Source organism: Anomaloglossus baeobatrachus, chromosome 11, assembly GCF_048569485.1.
Source record: "Anomaloglossus baeobatrachus isolate aAnoBae1 chromosome 11, aAnoBae1.hap1, whole genome shotgun sequence".
Classification (NCBI taxonomy): Eukaryota; Metazoa; Chordata; class Amphibia; order Anura; family Aromobatidae; genus Anomaloglossus; species Anomaloglossus baeobatrachus.
In genome coordinates, this window is record NC_134363.1 from 155,457,313 (window position 1) to 155,476,800 (window position 19,488).

The 19,488-nt window shown below is 46.6% G+C and overlaps 1 protein-coding gene across 1 annotated transcript in view; it reads right to left on the minus strand.

Moving 5' to 3' along the window:
• The window catches only part of MORN1 (MORN repeat containing 1), a 519,059-nt gene that overhangs the window by 181,717 nt on the left and 317,854 nt on the right, over window positions 1-19,488 (minus strand). The window contains exon 12 of the mRNA XM_075329305.1: window positions 8,947-9,029. Coding sequence (XP_075185420.1) covers window positions 8,947-9,029 — 83 coding nt within the window. The remainder of the gene's footprint in view (window positions 1-8,946; window positions 9,030-19,488) is intronic.

Sequence of the window (19,488 nt, forward strand, 5' to 3'; positions counted from 1 at the left end):
AATCCTGGTGTAGGTGGACTGTAGAACGGACCGTGGGTGTTTCCTGCACTCACCGCAGACCCTGGAATCCTGTGTAGCTGTACAGAACCCGGGGCCGAGCTATCTGCTCCAAACAGCGGGTCCTATAGCACTCCCAGAAGTGTGAGGTAAAAGAAGATTGGACCAAGGTCCCAGGTGTGTCTCTCACCCCAAGCTGTGCCCGGGGCTAACTGGCTGTGTGTGAAGATGCTTCTTCCATTTTCCCCAAGTGGTGCCTGCCCCCCAGATGGTTGTCCTATTGACCGGGAAAGTCCCATGTCTCATGATGGCCATCCCCCTGTCTACCCCAGATCATCCCCCTGGTGGAAAGCACCAAGCAAACGGTTTGTGGTTTGTGAATGTGAGAAACACGAGCGATTATCCTCTCCTTACCCGGGATGAGTACTAGATCTTAAGAGAGATGCAGTACCCTGTGGCGACTCATGCCTCAGGAGCGCACAGATACTTGGAGAAAATGAACTTTAGTCCTTCCAGAAGCTGCCGGCTTTCAGTCAAAGAGGTGTGTCTAGTACAGCTCTAGTCACCATTTACAGCACTGAGAAAAGAGGCGCTAAGTCCGCCCCATCAGTTTGACTCACAACTTGCAGTGCAAGGTATTTGTGCAGAGTCAACTGTCTATCAAAGTGCAAGGCCGTGCTGTGACTGGATGTAATGCTCACCGCCTGTGTTGTTGAAGCGGCGAGCAGGAGTGGACCCACTGGATCACAGGGGGGACCTAGGCTCACCCTTTAGTGGAAAGGTCTTAACTAAGCGCCTACCGTGAGGCAGATGCCAGGTATCACTCCCAGGGCAGTGACCGTGACCATGGAAGCTGTCCCCCAGGAGAGGAGATGGACGTAAGTACAGGCTCAGGTGCAGGCAGGTACAAGCGAGATGGACTGAGGCAGGCGGGTACCGACAGGTATGGTGGGCAAGGCAGGGACAGATAGGTATGGGAAGACGGACAGAAATACAGATGACGGGACAGAAGCACGGGACCTGACAACTAGCTAGCAGACTGATAGACTAACTAACTAGGGTCATTGAGCAGACACCTCCCCTAATGGGAGGGTGCCTTTAATACATAGAACCTCTCAGCCGTAGGCTGAGAGGCATTTCCGGGAAATGACGAGCTGGCTCTTTAAGAGGAGGGTCGGTGTGTGTGCATGCGCCCTAAGTGCATTACCGGGGAGCCTGTCCAGCGTACACAAGCCCCAGGGTGAGGAGAAACCAGGAATACAAGTGGACAGCTGCAGGGCAGCAGGAGAGGATGTAACCCGGCTGGGAGATTGAGTACGTTGGCGTCACTGCAGGCATGCCGGCGCTAAACTGGAGCCATGTTGGCATGCCTCTGTGCCTGAAAGTCAGTCTCTCAGGAGGAATAAAGTTCATTTTCTTTAGGCAGCTGCACTTTCAGTAAGGCGTTCAGGCAGCAATGCCATGCTGTATCCTGGGTACATTGGCAGATTAGAAGCATTTGTGGACATGATAGGTTCTACTTAAACCATGAGTTGTGTAGAGTACACAGGCACCTGATGGACCACCACCACCCCCACATTTAAACAGCCCCTTACCACATTGGAAAGATGAATGCAGGACTTGAGATTCCACTACTAGTGACTCATAGAAGTTCTAGGGATGGAGCCTATTGCAAGCGAACCGAGGAATCATAAAATATTAGCGTTGGAAGGGACTTCCAGGGTCATCGTGTCCAATGACCTGTTGTTACCCCCAGTGCGAGCAGTTTAAACACCTCAAGCGGCTCGCACTGGGCCGAGCACCGGGTGTACCCAAGCACCAAGTGTACCCAAGTAAAGTGATGCTCGCGCAAAGTAGTTTACATACGTAAAGCACCTGAACTCTGTTTTTTTTTTTTTTTAAATCTGGGTTTGGTACAAACCCTGAACACCGAAACTCGGGTTCGCTCAGGAGCGCAACACCCCAGAGAAAACAGGAAGCCAGGAGGCAGGGGAGCGGTCCGCTCCTGAAGATAGAAGATTAAAAAAAAATCTTTGAGAATAAAGATGTTGATAGACTTAGATTTTCTTATTGTATGCTCCACACAACAGTATGCAAAGTATAGATAAAGAATTACCATACCAGATAATGGCAGCTATTTTCTGTCTACTTTTTCTTTATGGCCATCTATGATAATGAATCACTAGTGCCGATGCAAATGATGAGAAACCTTCGAGAAGAAGAATACCCCTCGATTTCTGTAATATTATGGCACTATTCTATCCCCCCGGTTTCCAGGAAGGTTTCTTTCCTCCTGTCTCGCTCAGGTCTCCTAGACAGGATGACATGTTCACCGGGAAGTTGTCATGCTGAGCTCCTTAGAACAAGACACAATGGGCGCTGGCCGCTATTAATCCAGAGGCAGATTATAGGATGAATGACTGAAGCAGAGGTCATCCTGACATTTCCCAGAGCTTTTTGAGTCATAGACCTGATAATGGATCCATGGAAGGTGTGATTACTCCCCAGCATAACATTTCATATTGCATGACTGACACTCTGTGAGCCCCGAGCCGGTGATATTTTATGATTAGGGGGGGAAAAAGTCACAGCTATTAGGCACTGCGGAGGAACGGGATTATGGTGAGGATAATGGGATATGTTAATTACTATGCTCTCGATTTGGGGGGGTTTCCATATAGACACTTATGCGGTATAGTGGAGATTTGGCAAATATACTAATTCTTCCATTATTCTGTGCACTGCATTTACATTTATGTCCAATTTTTAAGAAAATCTCTTAGGCGTGAAATACCGATAGGTGGCCTTAAAATTGAAATATATGTTTTAGGCCTTGGCTCCACTTGCGTTTTGCACGGAAGAGTGCAATCTGATAAAACATCGGATTGCTCTCACACCAGTGCTGTGTTTGGCAGCGAGTCTCGGCTCACATGCACCGATAAAAGTCTATGGGTGCCTGTGAAACATTGCACTCCACTCGGATGTCATCAGAGTGCAGTGCGATGTACGCAGAGACAGGCAGCGGAGGAGATGAGGAGAAAGTGCTCCCTCCTCTCCGCAGCTGTGATCCAATCGCAAGATCGAATCCCACTCGCATGACCCTCAGCTGACGCTCGCAGCAGAGGGTCATTAGTATATCGCTACCGATGCTCTCACATTAGAAGCTATGCGCTAGTGGAACCGAGGTCTTACCCTGAAATGCTGCAGTGTAAAAAATTACCCAGGTATGGGGGTAAAAAGTGTCCACTTGGAGCTCTTTTCTGGCATGGTTAGATTGACAAATACCTCCTTAACATGCGAAAAGGAAGACACCTGTCAATCAAACCAATCCGTGTGGGAGCCACCCAACGAGCAGCAATTTACCTGTGCCTTTTAAAAACTTTGAGGGGCTGAAACTTTTTGACACTTTTCACTTCTGCTTTCTACAAATCTTGGTCACCACTATTGATTGGTTGACTTTTGGAATAAGACAGATGACAATAGATGAGTTTTAAAGGGGTTTTCCAGACTTATTATATTGATGATCTACCCTAAAGCAGGCTTTACACGCTGCAATCGCACTAGTGAGATCGCAACCGATCGTACCCGCCCCCGTCGGATGTGCGACACGGGCAAATCGCTGCCCGTGCCGCACAACCTCGCTTATACCCGTCACACATACTTACCTGCCCTGCGACGTTGCTCTGGCCGGCGATCCGCCTCCTTTCTAAGGGGGCGGTTCGTGCGGCGTTACACGGCAGGCGTCCAATAGAAGCGGAGGGGCGGAGATGAGCGGGATGTAACATCCCGCCCACCTCCTTCCTTCCTCATTGCCGGTGGAGGCAGGTAAGGAGATGATCCTCGTTCCTGCGGTGTCACATACAGCGATGTGTGGTCCCACAGGAACGACGAACAACATCGCTAATAAGCAGAGAACGATTTTTTGCTTCAGGACGATCTCTCCGCGGCAAATGATTTTGACCGCTTTTGCGATCGTTTAACACTAGAACTACTGGACTCTTGACACCTATATAGAAATACATAGTGCAAAGTAGTCAAAATGACTACCTCAGTAGTTCTAGTGTTAAGGTCGCTCGTAAGTGACACACGCTGCGATATCGTTAATGACGCCGGATGTGCGTCACAAACAACGTGACCCCGACGATAATTCATTAACGATATCGTAGCGTGTAAAGCCCGCTTAAGGGCGGGTCAGAGGGCCATACTTTTGGTCTACGTGTGATCTGACAATACTTTGGATCATGCTTGGACTAACGTTATTTTATGGGGTTGGTCACAAGTCAGATTTTTGCCTTGGATCGAGTTTGTAAGAGGAAAAATATTGCACGTTTGATCTGACATTTGGATCGTGCTCGGTCATGCAAGCCAATGAATAAGAGGAAATCATCGGGGTGCATGGAGAAGATGGAGAAACCTTGTTCTCCATCTTCCCATCACATTCTTTTTCCATCGGAGATAATGGGTCACACTATGCTGACACTGATTAAACTCCGATCTCTGATGAACCATGGTCATTTGTGTAATCAGCTCGATTTTCTCGAATGAGGGAATCTACGGCCGAGTGCCCCTGCTCTAAGGATAGGCCATTAATATTAGATCGGTAAGGGGTCCGATAGCAAGCACTCTCACCAATCAGCTATATTCTGCTTTGGCTGAATCTAAAAATTGAAAGCAACTAAATGCCCCCGCTCAGTACTCAGTGTGGTGGCCGTTCCCAGCTCAGCTCCTGTTCACTTCAATAGAAACTGATCTGCAGTAGCGAGAAACAGACAGATTTAACAAAATGATGCCATGGGGCATGGTGTAACAATGTGACTGTAGAATAACGAGGGACAGGGGGCTCCATTGCTGTCCCTCATGCTAGGGGTCCCTAGGTTATCCCTAACCTCAGGGTTACTCCTGATGGTGGAGATGCCTTAGCCTCGGACCTGGCTATGCTCCTGACCAGAAATAATCTGAATCCCCCCTCCCACTAGGGAAGGAAGGGACAGAAGTGAGATGGAAACACAGATAAAGGCAGACAAGGGAAAACCAAAACTTTGACACACTGCACACAGAAAGGAATAGACAATGAAAGACTCAGGAGAAAAGCAAAAGCAGTAAGGTAACAACAAAAGGGAAAAAGGGTTAACTTTACAACCACACTCAACAACAAGTACCACAATTACCAGGTAGTCTGGATCACAACACCTCACCAGAAAGGTAAGCTAAACTATAGCTGGCATAGAAGGAAGGATCTAGCCAGCATATATAGGAGGGGCGCAGATGTAATTGGCTCCCCCACATAATGTGATCAAAGGAGACTAACAAGCAGACTAGCAGAGATTAACTCTTGCTAGTCTGCCTATGAACTACCACTCTTAAGTTCGATGCCGGAGTACGCCCGGATAAGTTATCGGGTGGAGTGTCAGAACCAGTAGTCTGAACAGAACCAGACACCGCCATGACAGTTAGCGAGTCTGTAAAAATCTCCATGTGACACATGGATTGTAAATTGTGAAGTCATAGGAAAAGGTTATTGCACACAGTAATGTCACAGTTTGTGAGTTACACCCAGTGAAGTCAAATCACATCGATAATAAACACCAATTCATAATAAGCAGTAATATCCACAATGGCATCACAGTAAAGAGGCAATGAACGCAAAGACTTCACAGCACATGGATGTGGATGGCATATTTGGGGTCAGTTTTGCTTGACCCTTTACTTACAGCAAAATTTTCCAAGTGTCAGACAATGATAAATAAATTTAATGCATCTCTGGATATCACATTTCTTTCTAGAACTGATTTTTTACTTTTTACTCCACACCCCGTACCGGACTAAGAATTGTGACCGTTTTTGTAACTTTTTACAAAGTCATAATTTTGAAACCTCTGTTACAGTTTATGGGCATAACTAGGTTCATCCACTTTTCGAAAGAGTGGCATAAAAAACAGCGAATTTTATACAAAAAGCTGTAAATTTTGTGCAAACAGCTACAAATTTTATGCAAAAAGCTGTAAATTTCGTACAGACTGGTGTACAGCACAATTTGGGACTTTTGGATGCCAAAAAAAAAAAAAAGATATAATAGACTTGATAAGTTTCCTCTACGGCTCTGTAAATGTCACAAAAAAAAAACACCAGAAAAAAATAAACTTCTAATTGTGCATTTAATATTTTCCTACACACATAGAGTCAGTGCTTGGAAAAATAACCACGTCACTCCGCTTGTAATTGAGGTATGGTGCTCGAGGAGGGGTCCGGCTCATATATTGTTACAAAATAACCTTGACACTCAAAATTGTGATAACACTAGGATTTGTGATAGAAATAAAAACAATTTTTTAACGTTTCGGTCACATATCACTGACCTTCATCAGAATAAGAACTGATTGCTGGATGTAGTAAAGGACCCCGGAAACAGTGCAGGGGATGGAAGACGCGCTCCATGCAATGGTTATCGCTTTTTCCATGGTCCCTTACTACATCCAGCAATCAGTTCTTATTCTGATGAAGGTCAGCGGGAGCCACTTAGGCCGCTTTCATATTGTGTTCCGATCTCCATTCAATGGTCCTGTCGGGGCTTCGATCCAAACCCCCCACAAAACAGGTTTCGGACATATGCACCAACGGGGCCACTGACTATAATGGTGCAGACAGAGTCAGCTTGCACTCTTTCGTGCACCGTTTTCAGTGGTATATGAGTATTGAAGGTGAACACCCACATGTAGAAGACCCATATGTCTATATATGACGTCTGAGTGTCCGCCTCCAGAAAGTGTATACTCCCGAAAATGGTGCACGACAAAGAGCACGGTGACTCCGTCTGCACTGTTATAGTCAGTGACCCCATAAGCGCATGTGTCCGAAACCCATTTTGTGGGGGGTTTGGGTGGAAGCCCCGATGGGACCAGTGAACGAAAATCGGACCGCAATGTGGAGGTGTGCCGCCCCTGCAGCGGTTGAACCGCTCGGATCCGGGGGTGATTACTCGTGGCTCGAGGTTCTCCGGACCCGGGGGCTTGGGGCCACTCTTAAACGTAAAAGGGGGGTTATTTACAGGAGATATAGTTCGTGACGCCACCTGTGGTGTGCGGTAATAGGGTGTACCGCCGCTGCCTGTGGGAGTACCCAGGGTGATGAGATGGGGGCAGGCAGATGATGTTACCCTCCACTGGTAGGGAAGGCCCCAGGACTCTGGATGGTGCGGTTGCAAAAGAGCGCAGGCTCGCTGAGGGCAGGGGGAATGCAGGTACTCACAAAAGCAGACGCTAACAACGTGGTAAACCAAGACTCTGGGTGTCGCTGCTTTCTTGGGGGAGCTCATCCGGGTATCCGTTCCCTGCAGCACTGACTGATAGTCCAGAGCCTGCCTCCGTGCACAAATTTTAGTAGTGTCCAAGTGGCCCGTAAGCTTGAAGCTGTCCTTTTGAGTGAAGGAGCTGTGCTCTCAGGAGCTCACACTTGGGATTTCAGTGGGCTGCTTTGGTTGGAGAGCCCTATCCCCCTCTTGCGCTAGTGCCCCCGATCTCTGAGCTTCGTGGGGACAGTCCATAAAGGCCCTATCCTCCGCAGGTTAATTGCCGCGTTGCTTGAAGCTTCTCCCTGACCTAGGGTCCAGTACCCCGCCATGCTTTCGGTCCCAGACCGGATAGTGTACTTGCTGCTGACTGTCCTCCAAAACTAGTCTAAGCACCCAATCCCAATATCCCGTGCCCCGGTCTCCGACTCCTCCGGGCCCAGACCATCGTCTGCAACCCAACCATTAACTACCCAGGGAGCCACACGCTCCCAATAGCTCCTCACTGCTCGAGGGCTACTCTAGACTACCTTATCACCTCCCACCAGTCTTCCTGACCCCTAGGTGGGCGGCCCTATTCCAGCTTAGCAGCCCACTGGTGTGTCTGACACGGTGTGGTGGGAAGTGTGATTGGGATTTTTGGATGCTGATGGAGGCAATGCTGCAAGTTAGGAACCCAGGACCAAGTGGGGTTGAGTCCTGCACTAAGAGTAAAGAGTGTGCAGTCCTCTGTGACGCCCTGACTAGTCCAGGGGCGTCACAAAAGCGGATGTCAGCAGCGGGGACCTAGCTGTCAATAAGAATGACATCGACTGTCGCACCCCATCTATAGAGCAGAGTGGAAAAGATTCCACCGCTGTGTTGACGAACCCAACAAGAGTGGTCTCTGCCGGTGGTGAACGGTGTCAGCACAACAACAGGCAGGTAGGTGGCAACTCCGTGACTGTTGGTGTTTAGGCACAATTTATTTATTTATCTTAAGTAATTAATTTAAATAGTACACCATTTGTTGTACGACTTATTACACCTATATTGGTTTCTTTTATTTTATTCAATATGTAAAATGTAAGTTTCCCTTTTTTCTCTTAAGAAATTATTGTATTTTATGGTTGGAAACAATAAAAAAAATTCTGAAAAAAGGGCTTCAAGAAAAAAAAACTTATCCTGACAGGTATTCGTCTTGAAAAATACCCTCGCTCTGTAAATAAGATTTGCCACGTCTTGGTGAACTGGAGGACTCTTGTTCTATAGCTGCCACACCGAGGACGACTCTATGGATTACCGTCGCCCCTTGTTTTTTGACATTTTGGGGACAAATGATGTCATAATTGATATATTTTTTTTATACATTGACAACCTTTCCGCTGGAAATGTTTTTACATTTCTGCACAAATATTATAATATATATATATGATATAAGCAGTCATAATAAGAAGATAATTAGAGGCACCGGCGGCTCAGCCGAGGAATTCACCCTTTGCATGCCGGTAGGATTCCTACTGCGATGTGCAGGGGGAGCACTGATTGGTTTGGGGGAAGGACGTGCCGTTATTTCCCAGAATAGAAGACTCTGCGAGAAGTCTGTCTTGCTTCAGGGAAAGCATGCACAACATAAGAGGGGAAGCAGATCCAGCTGAGATACAGAAATACTGATTCACACCTACCTGCTGTCTTCAATCTTCTCCTGTGAGACTGTCATTTTCTCAGTTTTTTCACCAGTCAGTTTTCCACTTGTTTTTTTTCTAGGCTGAAATGTAAAGAAATATGCACACAAGACAGATAGATGAAAGGCCGTAGGACATGCTTATATATTTTCGCACATATTTAACATTGTATTTGCACAACTATTTTGGTGTAAACTCGGCCAAAAATACTTGCGCATTGTTGGGTCTGCAAAAACTGCGCAAAAAGTTACCAATGTGGAAATGATTGCAAGGCAGAAGGCCGGGTCGCCCTGTTTAAAGGAAATGTATTAAAATTAAAGACAGAAGATGACACATTATTGGCACAGATTTGGGCAAATTTATTAGAATGTGTCTCCCTGTTAATTAATTTTGTGCATGTTACTCGAATACAATGCCGATGTGAATCTCTCACTTTCTACCCTCTTTTCTGACCTCAAAGAGTATCCATCGTTTAATTTTCTTTTTTTAAAAATCAATAATACATGTTAACATAATAAACTTTGTAATATGTCTTATTACTGAAATCCGCTTCTTTATCTGTCAAGATTGATTTTTCATGTTAAAAATTCTCATTTCACAGACAAAATATGTCTTCAGTTGTCACGGGGTCCTTCTCCGATATCCCACAATCAACAGAGCGAGAGATGATTAAGCAATCCAAAGAACATTTATTCCAAGCAAATCAGAAAGTCCATAAAATAATCCACCACACAGAGGGTAAAGTAGTCCAGTAATAGGATAAATGTCTTGGGGATCAGTCACAATTCTCCAGCAGTCCTTTTCCAGAGAAATCAGGGTTTCTCAACGGTTTTCTGGGGTGCTGCCTGTATATAGTCCTGAAATACACCTGGGCCCAGAACCACCATCTCTTCTTCGAACCACACCAACCACTGGCTTTTTGGGGCAGGGATTCCCGTTTCCAGCGCTTGTCTGTCAGACATCTGGGAGGAGGGGGTCTGGCTCACACCCACTAGTAAATCAATTAAGGCCTCTTTAGTCAGTCCCTGGTAGTGCAGGCCCAGATCTCTGGCTCTCTCCTGTAGACTGGATACGGTCCAGTTTCTCTACTCACTCCCACAATCAACAGAGCGAGAGATGATTGAATAATCAAAAGAACATTTATTCCAAGCAAATCAGAAAGTCTATAAAAATAATCCACCACACAGAGGGTAAAGTAGTCCAGTAATGGGATAAATGTCCCGGGGATTAGTTACAATTCTCCAGAAGTCCTTTTCCAGGGAAATCGGGGTTTCTCAATGGCTCTCTGGGGTGCTGCCTGTAGCCACAGCTTCTCCCCCAGAGGATCAATTTTCCTGCTTGTCTATTGCCCTTCCAAGCCAGACTCAATAATCTCCCAGGTAAGCAGAGAGTTTAAGTGGGTTCCAGGTCCCCCTCCCCCAGACTTAGGGACAAAAGCCTGGCAAGGGGTTATTAACCTAACTTAACAGGACAATGTAAACAGAATGGACAAAGCACAACGCCTAAAATATGAACCTACACAAAATTATACACAACCCCCCATATTCCACCATGGCAACCTCTGCCTCCTTCTTAATAATTGAGTGCGCCATGAGGTCTACAAAGATCTCTGGCCACCTCACTTAAGTCCATGTTGCTTAGCTGTGGATAGTCCCTTGTACAGCAGTAGTGCTGTAAGGACAAGCTTCCCTTTGTGTCCTCCTTCACTCAAACTGTGTTTCCTAGGAGAACAACTGCAGGCAGGCCCTCATCATCCCAACCATGCATTGCTTGACCCCAAAGCCAAAGTCCAGATCTACAATCACCTTTGGGATATTCCTCCTTTGTTCTCCAGCCAATTGAATAACAATCCCTGGTCCATGATGTATCGCCTCTGGCTGAACCACCTGGGGATCAGCTATTGTGAGAAAATCCAATGACTCTCTGTCAATCCAGCACAACCTCTTGTAAGTGCTTACTTTGATGGTAAGGGGAACTCGGGGCCGTGCCTCGCACCCCATAAACTCCTAGTGGTCGACCACGAGTGTCTGAGACATTAGGCAAGTCAACTTGAAGGGGTGAGAACTCTTCTCTCATTGTATTTGGCTATCGAGAATGAACAGGTGCAAGGTCATTCCTCAATCGACCAAGAGGGCAAGTGTTTTGCAAATGCCCAGGCTGCCCACATTGATAACATCTCCTCTGTGTTGTACTCTTTCCAATGTGCATTCTGGAGAAGGCAGTAGGAGAACCTGGTGACAAAGGCCGCAGGCCATACACTCCAACAGGGGCGTCTACGGTGCAGGGGTCAGCAGTACACTCCAGTGGACGTGGTTGTACCTCTTCCTCAGGCGGGATATAATGCACCAAATGTACCGGACGAGGTGGAGGAGCGTGGGGGTCCCTCCGAGTACTTGCAGGACAACTGGATTGCAGGTGCCCAGGTTTCCCGCATCCATAAGATATCCTCCCTGAGATTCCCACAGGGCGTGGTCGGAACTGTTGGAGCCCAGGATTGTGAGCCGTGGTTGTCATCGGCCTGCAGCTACATGGAGGTGCAGATATAACTGGAGAGGTCCAGGGCACAGGAGCAGGTTGTGGCTTATTTCCCAGAAGCCTCCTCCATTGCGATCGGATAGTAAGAGCCTCATCGGCCAGGGCTGCAGTTCTATCCAAGGTGCACGGCGTGCACTCTCTGACCCATTCCCGTATTTATGAGGGGCACTTGTAAAGAAATTGTTCTATAAGAAGTACCTGTAGAACATCTTCCACAGTGAAGGTATTTTCTACTTCTAGCCATCTCCGACATGCCTGGGACATCTTATGGGCATACATCCTAAACGATCCCTCTGTGGTGCATGGAAGGTTTTGGAACTGTGCTCTATGTAAGTCTGGGGTGATAGCATGGTAACCCAGGATTGTCCGCTTTACAATGTTGTAATCCCGGTTCTGCTGTGAGTCAATGATTCGATAACCTTTTGCCAGGCTTCAGGAGTCCCACTAACAAACGCATCCAGCCAGAGTGGGGCACCTCCATCATGGCACACTGCTGCTCAAAGTCCTTGAAGAACCCATCAACTACTCCGAAGTCCGTCCAGGTAATCCGTACAGGCTCCCGGATCGCTGGGTTTACACTCCAACTCATATTACTCCCTCTGCCGGACTCCATTGCTTCTTGTCTCTGCTGTGCTCGGCGAGCAGCCTCCTCCTTATAGTCCTGAAATACACCTGGGCCCAGAACCACCATCTCTTCTTCGAACCACACCAACCACTGGCTTTTTGGGGCAGGGATTCCCGTTTCCAGCGCTTGTCTGTCAGACATCTGGGAGGAGGGGGTCTGGCTCACACCGACTAGTAAATCAATTAAGGCCTCTTTAGTCAGTCCCTGGTAGTGCAGGCCCAGATCTCTGGCTCTCTCCTGTAGACTGGATACGGTCCAGTTTCTGTACTCACTCCCACAATCAACAGAGCGAGAGATGATTGAATAATCAAAAGAACATTTATTCCAAGCAAATCAGAAAGTCTATAAAATAATCCACCACACAGAGGGTAAAGTAGTCCAGTAATGGGATAAATGTCCTGGGGATTAGTTACAATTCTCCAGAAGTCCTTTTCCAGGGAAATCGGGGTTTCTCAATGGCTCTCTGGGGTGCTGCCTGTAGCTGCAGCTTCTCCCCCAGAGGATCAATCTTCCTGCTTGTCTCTTGCCCTTCTCAGCCAGACTCAATAATCTCCCAGGTAAGCAGAGCGTTTAAGTGGATCCCAGGTTCCCCTCCCCCAAACTTAGGGACAAAAGCCTGACAGGGGGTGATTAACCTAACTTAACAGGACAATGTATACAGAATGGACAGAGCACCACGCCTAAAATATGAAACTACACAAAATTATACACAACCCCCCATATTCCACCATGACATCAATGACTACAGATTTTCCCATTACTGACATAGGAGATGACTAGTGATGAGTAAGCACTACCATGCTCGGGTGCTCAGTGCTCGTAACTAGTGATCAGCGAGCACTACCATGCTTGGGTGATCGGTACTTGTAACTTGTGATGAGTGGGCATTACCATGCTCGGGTGCTCAGTACTTGTAACTAGTGATGAGCGGGCACTACCATGCTCGGGTGCTCGATACTCGTAACTAGTGATGAGCGGGCACTACCATGCTCGGGTGCTCGGTACTCGTAACTAGTGATGAGCGAGCACTACCATGCTCGGGTGCTCAGTACTCGTAATTAGTGATGAGCGGGCACTACGATGCTCGGGTGCTCAGTACTGGTAACTAGTGATGAGCGAGCACTACCATGTTCCTGTGCTCGGTAATCGTAACTAGTAATGAGCGAGCAGTGAGCACTACCATGTACGGAACTCGTAACTAGTGATGAGTGAGCACTACCAAGTAAGATCTTGAAAAAAATGATACTGAAACTCATAGGGCCAATTAAACAAACAGTTTGCACTTGAAATCTGGTATAAAACTGTATGAAATGTTGCAAACTTTGTGTAACATTTGTCATTTTTTCCCCTGCTCTGCCACTTCATGAAAAAAGGATGGCGCTTAGCAAGAAGGAGCATGAACAAACTTGACCACAAAAGTGAAATGAAGACAGAAATGTAGTGCAGTCTATCCTGATATATGAGAGTTGAAATTTGCTCGAAAATTCATCAGGAGGTTCATGCTTCTAAGTTAGAACATATGACTCCAGCGGACTCTGGATCAAGGCCGGCGTACAAAACCCTAGTCTTGTTGAGTTCGAATAGCATTGATGGATTAGAAAGATGACTACTTCATAAAATAAGTCAAGCCAGAAAACACCTTAAATATCAGTGGAGTAGGCATGGGAAAAAAGATGAATTCTGCAGGTCCGCTTAGCCTTCGTGCAGACAGCAAAGCTTACGTGGAAACAAGCAGGGAGCACTATGGTCCCATATCACGAACCCACCGACATGCAATGTGCTGCTAAATTGTGTCCTCGGGTGGGACTTTATTCTTTTCTAGATGTAATTGTACTAGGGTGAATATCTGCATAGAAGCGCGGATTCCGAATCATTGGGAAGAAGCCTCCATATGAAATTGGAGGCACAAAGCGGTACAGAATAGGCATCATATTACAATACTACCTGGATCTTTCAGCTAACATGAGGTTATACAAATTTGATCACTTCTGCATCCGAAAAAAAATCTAATTTACATTGGGAGATGGGAACAAGGTCCTTATGACATTAAGGCCTAAGCCACACGGCGAGAAAAACAGTGCGAGTGGAGTGCTATAATACATCGCATTCCCCTCGGACCAATTCTAGCCTGTGTGTGAGCGCACATGAGCGATTATTTTCTCAGCCCTAATCGGACCGAGAAAACAATCGCAGCATGCTGCGACTGTAATGCGAGACTCTTTCTCTGGCACCCATTCAAGTGAATGGGGCGAGAGAAAAATCGCACTGCACTCGCGGTACACCGGTGTACCGCTAGTGCAGTGCGAGAATGGCAATAGCCGGCTATGCAGGAGAGAGGGAGAGAAATCCCTCCCACCCCTCCTGAGTGCCGGCCCGCCCCCCGCAGCTGAGGTCTGCTCCCACGAACGGACCTCAGTTGCAAGGACACACGCATGACACTCGGCTCTGCTGTACTGCCAGCATGAGCCGAGTGTCATGCAAGGGGATCGCAGTAGTCCCCTTGTGGCCCCAGCCTAAGAGTTGTAAAAGTCGTTTGGTAAGTATAGAAAAACCTCCACTCATCGATATGAAAGCCAACGTAATATAAGAACATCTCCAGACCTGCGGTCACCTCTACACTTTGCAGCTGATGAACGCTCCGCTATATTCGGTTCCAAGTTTCTGGAGCGTTTCGGTACGATCACCTATGAACCTGTCCGCGTCTTCTAAGCCACCTGTGATGTTCTTAGTTGTGGCTGACAGATCAGGAGGCCGAGGAAGCGTTACTTAAGATTCATGAGAGCGCAAATCTGTATCAGACTGAGATAACACGGCTATGATTGAAAGCGACGTACGGTAGGGATGATAGCTGAAATTCAATGAACGCATCAAGTGTATCACCGACGATTCTGTCACGTCAAGTAACGCTCGGTTTACTCCAGAATTGTTTCTCATGTAATCTCCTAATCTCCAGAAACTTTGAAAGACAGTGGCAATGTCACAAGTGTCCTATGATTTAGGCACCAGTAGATACATACATATACTGTATATATATATATATATATATATATATATATATATATATACACACACAGTATATATTACTGCTTTGGCACAAATTAAGAGCCCACTGCAAAGTTTTCAGTTTTTCTGATTTTTCTTTTTATAGGTATATTTTAGAGTAAAATGTAAATTGTTCTTTTATTCTATAAACTACTGACGTTTCCGAATTTCCAAGTAATACATTTTGTATTTTCTGAAAATGAGAAATAGTCAAAATAACAAAACAATGCACAGTGCTTTCAGACCTCAAATAATGCAAAGAAAACAAGTTCATAATCATTTAGACACAACAATACTAATAATGTTTTATCTCAGGAAGAGATCAGAAATCAGTATTTTGTGGAATAACCATGATGTTTAATCCCAGCTTTCATGCGTCTTGGCTGCTTTCCATCAGTCTTTAACACTGCTTTTGGGTGACCTTATGCCACTCCTGGTGCTAAAATGTAAGCAGTGATAGTATTATTACCAATTTGACGTCCTCCTATCTAGGGATGAAACTGGTGGCATTTCCACTAAGGGGCACTTTGCACACTGCGACATCACAGGCCGATGCTGCGATGCCGAGTGCGATAGTGCCCGCCCCCGTCGCAGCAGCGATATGTGGTGATAGCTGGCGTAGCGAAAATTATCGCTACGCCAGCTTCACACACACACTCACCTGCCGTGCGACGTCCCTGTGGCCGGCGGCCCGCCTCCTTGTTAAGGGGGCGGGTCGTGCGGCGTCACTGTGACGTCACACGGCAGGCGGCCAATCGGAGCGGAGGGGCGGAGATGAGCAGGATGTAAACATCCTGCCCATCTCTTTCCTTCCGCATATCCTACGGAAGCCGCAGTGAGGCCGGTAGGAGACGTTCCTCGCTCCTGCGGCTTCACACACAGCGATGTGTGCTGCCGCAGGAGCGAGGAACAACATCGGACCATCGCGTCAGCGTAATCATGGATTACGCCGACGCTGTACCGATGATACGATTACGACGCTTTTGCGCTCGTTAATCGTATCATCTAGGCTTTACACACTGCGATGTCGCATGCGATGCCGGAAGTGCGTCATTTTCAATTTGACCCCACCGACATCGCACCTGCGATGTCGCAGTGTGCAAAGCCCGCCTAAGACGTATAGGAAACCAACTGCCACGAACTCACTCCTACGATGGGAGAGCAACTATCCTGTTCCCTTGAAACGTGGCATTCCGAAAGGCCAGTACCTCAGGCTGAGACGTAATTGTTCCACTGATGGAGACTTCAGGGAGCAATCAGCGGAACTGCGGAGGCGCTTTAGAGAAAGGGGATACCCTGACAGTATTATGAGGAAGGCTTATCAGGAAGCAAGTAGAAGGGACAGAACAAGTCTATTGGTCCCCTCCCCTCAAAAAACTGATGAAACACAGTTCCTTTTCATCACTACTTTCGGTAATGGTTCCCAGGCTCTCTTTAAGATTCTGAAAAAACACTGGTCTGTCCTTCAAATGGACTCTGATATCGGCGATCTGGTTGGCGGCTATCCCTAATTGTACTTACCGCCGGAACAGATCTCTGCAGGATAGACAGGTCCACAGCCACTTTGATCCACCAAAAAACACCACCTGGCTCACTTCAAAAACCACAGGGTCTTTTAGATGTAGTGGCTATGTGGCTTGCCCTGCAATTCTTACCGGCAAGGAATTTGTGAGCACTAACACAAAAAAGACTATCCAAATTAGATCATTTATTAATTGTCGGACCACCGGAGTGATCTATAAGGCCACATGCTCTTGTTCCATTGAGTATGTAGGCAAAATGAAACGTGAACTGAGACGTAGAGTGGGGGAACACCTACGGGACATCATTAATAAAAAGGACACCCCCCTCTCAAGACATGTTAACTCCATACATGGAGGTAACATGAAAGGATTAACCTTTATGGGCATTGAATCCTTACACCACCAGTCCGGGGCGGGAATTGGGACAGGCGCCTTCTACAAAGGGAGGCCTACTGGATCTACACCCTTAAAACTCAGACTCCCTTAGGCCTAAATGAAACCCTCACCTATGGGTGTTTTCTTTAATAGGGTGACATAGGGCCTTTCAGGGTGAGATGACGATGAGTGGGGGCGCCATGATGTGATGGTAGGGTGCCAACCTCCGCGGCCAGGTAGATTGAATATCAGGGTGTAGGAAGGGATAGAAGGTTTTCTATATTTCCCGCCCCCTTCCCCCTTGCCCCCCCCTCTTTTTAGTCGACCGCCAGATCGCTTATCGTTTGTCCTATTGCCTGACAGACCACCTAATTTGGATGTGTCTCTTTTGCTTTGACTGTCCATTTTTGACACCAACCCTTGTCCGAACCTGCCTAAAATACCAAATAAATTACTCTGTTACCATATTGGAACAGATGGTTAGACGGTTGGTTACCGTCCTATCATTTCAATCCCGACTGGGATGTGAGACTACATCTACTATTTAATAAGCTGTGTCCCCCATATATATTAATTCTACTAATAGCGTAAGTACGCTGACTTAATAATAGCGTTGAATGTTACTGGGGGCGATGCGGGGCTATTCGCCCTGTTATATCCTCGCTACCAGCATGCATTGGCCTTGGGTTTCCAGGGGATTAGCGCTGGTTGCCATGAAGCAGTTACGCTTCAGGTCATGTGTTGATGACGCGCCGGTTTTGCAGGTCATGTGACCGCCAGTAACGCCCCCACATGCATATCGTAAGTGTGGGTCATCGGCATTGCTTTTGGTGCAGTGCCTGGTGTTTTCCTTGTGATGACGCGCTAGGGCATTCTGTCTGCACGACCGGTGGGGACTTCTCTATCCGCACGCCACACAGCAGCAGGACGTCACTTAGTTACGCTGTGATGAGCGGCGGACCGGGTGATGTAATGATGTTGTGCTCCGGTCACATGATCGGGTGGTGTGTCTTTACCCACGTGTTATGCAAACATGCCCCTTTTCTCTGTCACACAATCGGCCTCACTCATGTCAAGTGGGATATAGTGAAGGCTCAATTGTACCGCACAGCGTTTGAGTGGAATATTGGTAACCGTACGCCTTGTAAAAGGGAACACAGTGTATTTGTCATGGTGTCAATCCCACCCCTCGTAATTGATAGGAGGCACAGACATAATTGGGTTGTATAAACCAGCCCATTTGATTGAACAGGTGCCGCATAATTAACATAGTGGGCGGTATGACACATTATTTAAGTCATCACTTGGTTTTCATTTTCTGCTCAGCATGCCTCTGATACTATAGCATCCCTCTCCCCTGATGAATCGCTCTGAGGAAACGCGTCGGGAAGGAGGACGTTGAGCTACTGGTGTTACCTTAGGGGAAATGTGTGGTGTTTTGTGAGTCACCCCCCCCGAATCTTGCAAGGTAACGCCTGTATCATTGGTGTAGCAGTGGGGTGGACGGTGAGCATATATCCCACTGTCGCCATTGAATGCAATAATTATATTTTTGAGCATTATTGTCACTAAAACCGTACCTCCCCCCCCCCCCCCCCCGACTGCAATTAATGTCTTTAAGACTTGGGGTTATTTATTAATTTGCACTTAACCACTTTATACAAAGAGTAATACTCATAGGTCGAAAGTGCAATTTTTGGGAGGTTAACGGACCTTGCACAATGTCACTTTATTCATTTGGATGATTATGATTGAACCATAGGGAATGTAAAAATTGATAACTCCTGAGAGTCCACTTCTTATACTCATCCATTTGTACGTTGTGTTAATTACCTTGTGTTTGTCTGTCTGGATTTTCCTAATATTTTAATACTATTTATTAAAAGTTATTTTTTAAAATTACCAGTGCTGCACACATAAAATGTAAGCAGCTCTTCTTTGTTTGATGGCTTTTGACCATCCATCTTCCTCTTGATTACATTCCGGAGGTTTTCAATGGGATTCAGGTTTGGAAATTGGGCTGGCCATGACAGGGTTTTGATGTGGTGGTCCTTCGTTCACACATTGATATACCTAGCTGTGTGGCATGGCGCATTGTTCTGCTAGAAAATCCAGTCCTCAGAGTTGGGGAACATTGCCTGAGCAGAAGGAAGCAACTATTTTTCCAGAATAACCTTGTATGCGGCTTGATTTATACGTCCTTCGCAAAGTTTAATACCAAATCTGCATATAAGTAATGCCCATGTGTCCCAGATTTTGTTGATTGATCTCTTTTCACTGTTTTTGTAAAATAAAAAAAAACAAAACCCAAGAATAAATGTGTTTTTTATTTGAATTGTTGATTAAATTCACCAATGCAAGTCTATGGGTCCGTGGAAAATGCCGATAGCACACGGGTGACCTTCTAGTTCAGTCCGATTTACACTGATTGTCAGAAGAAGC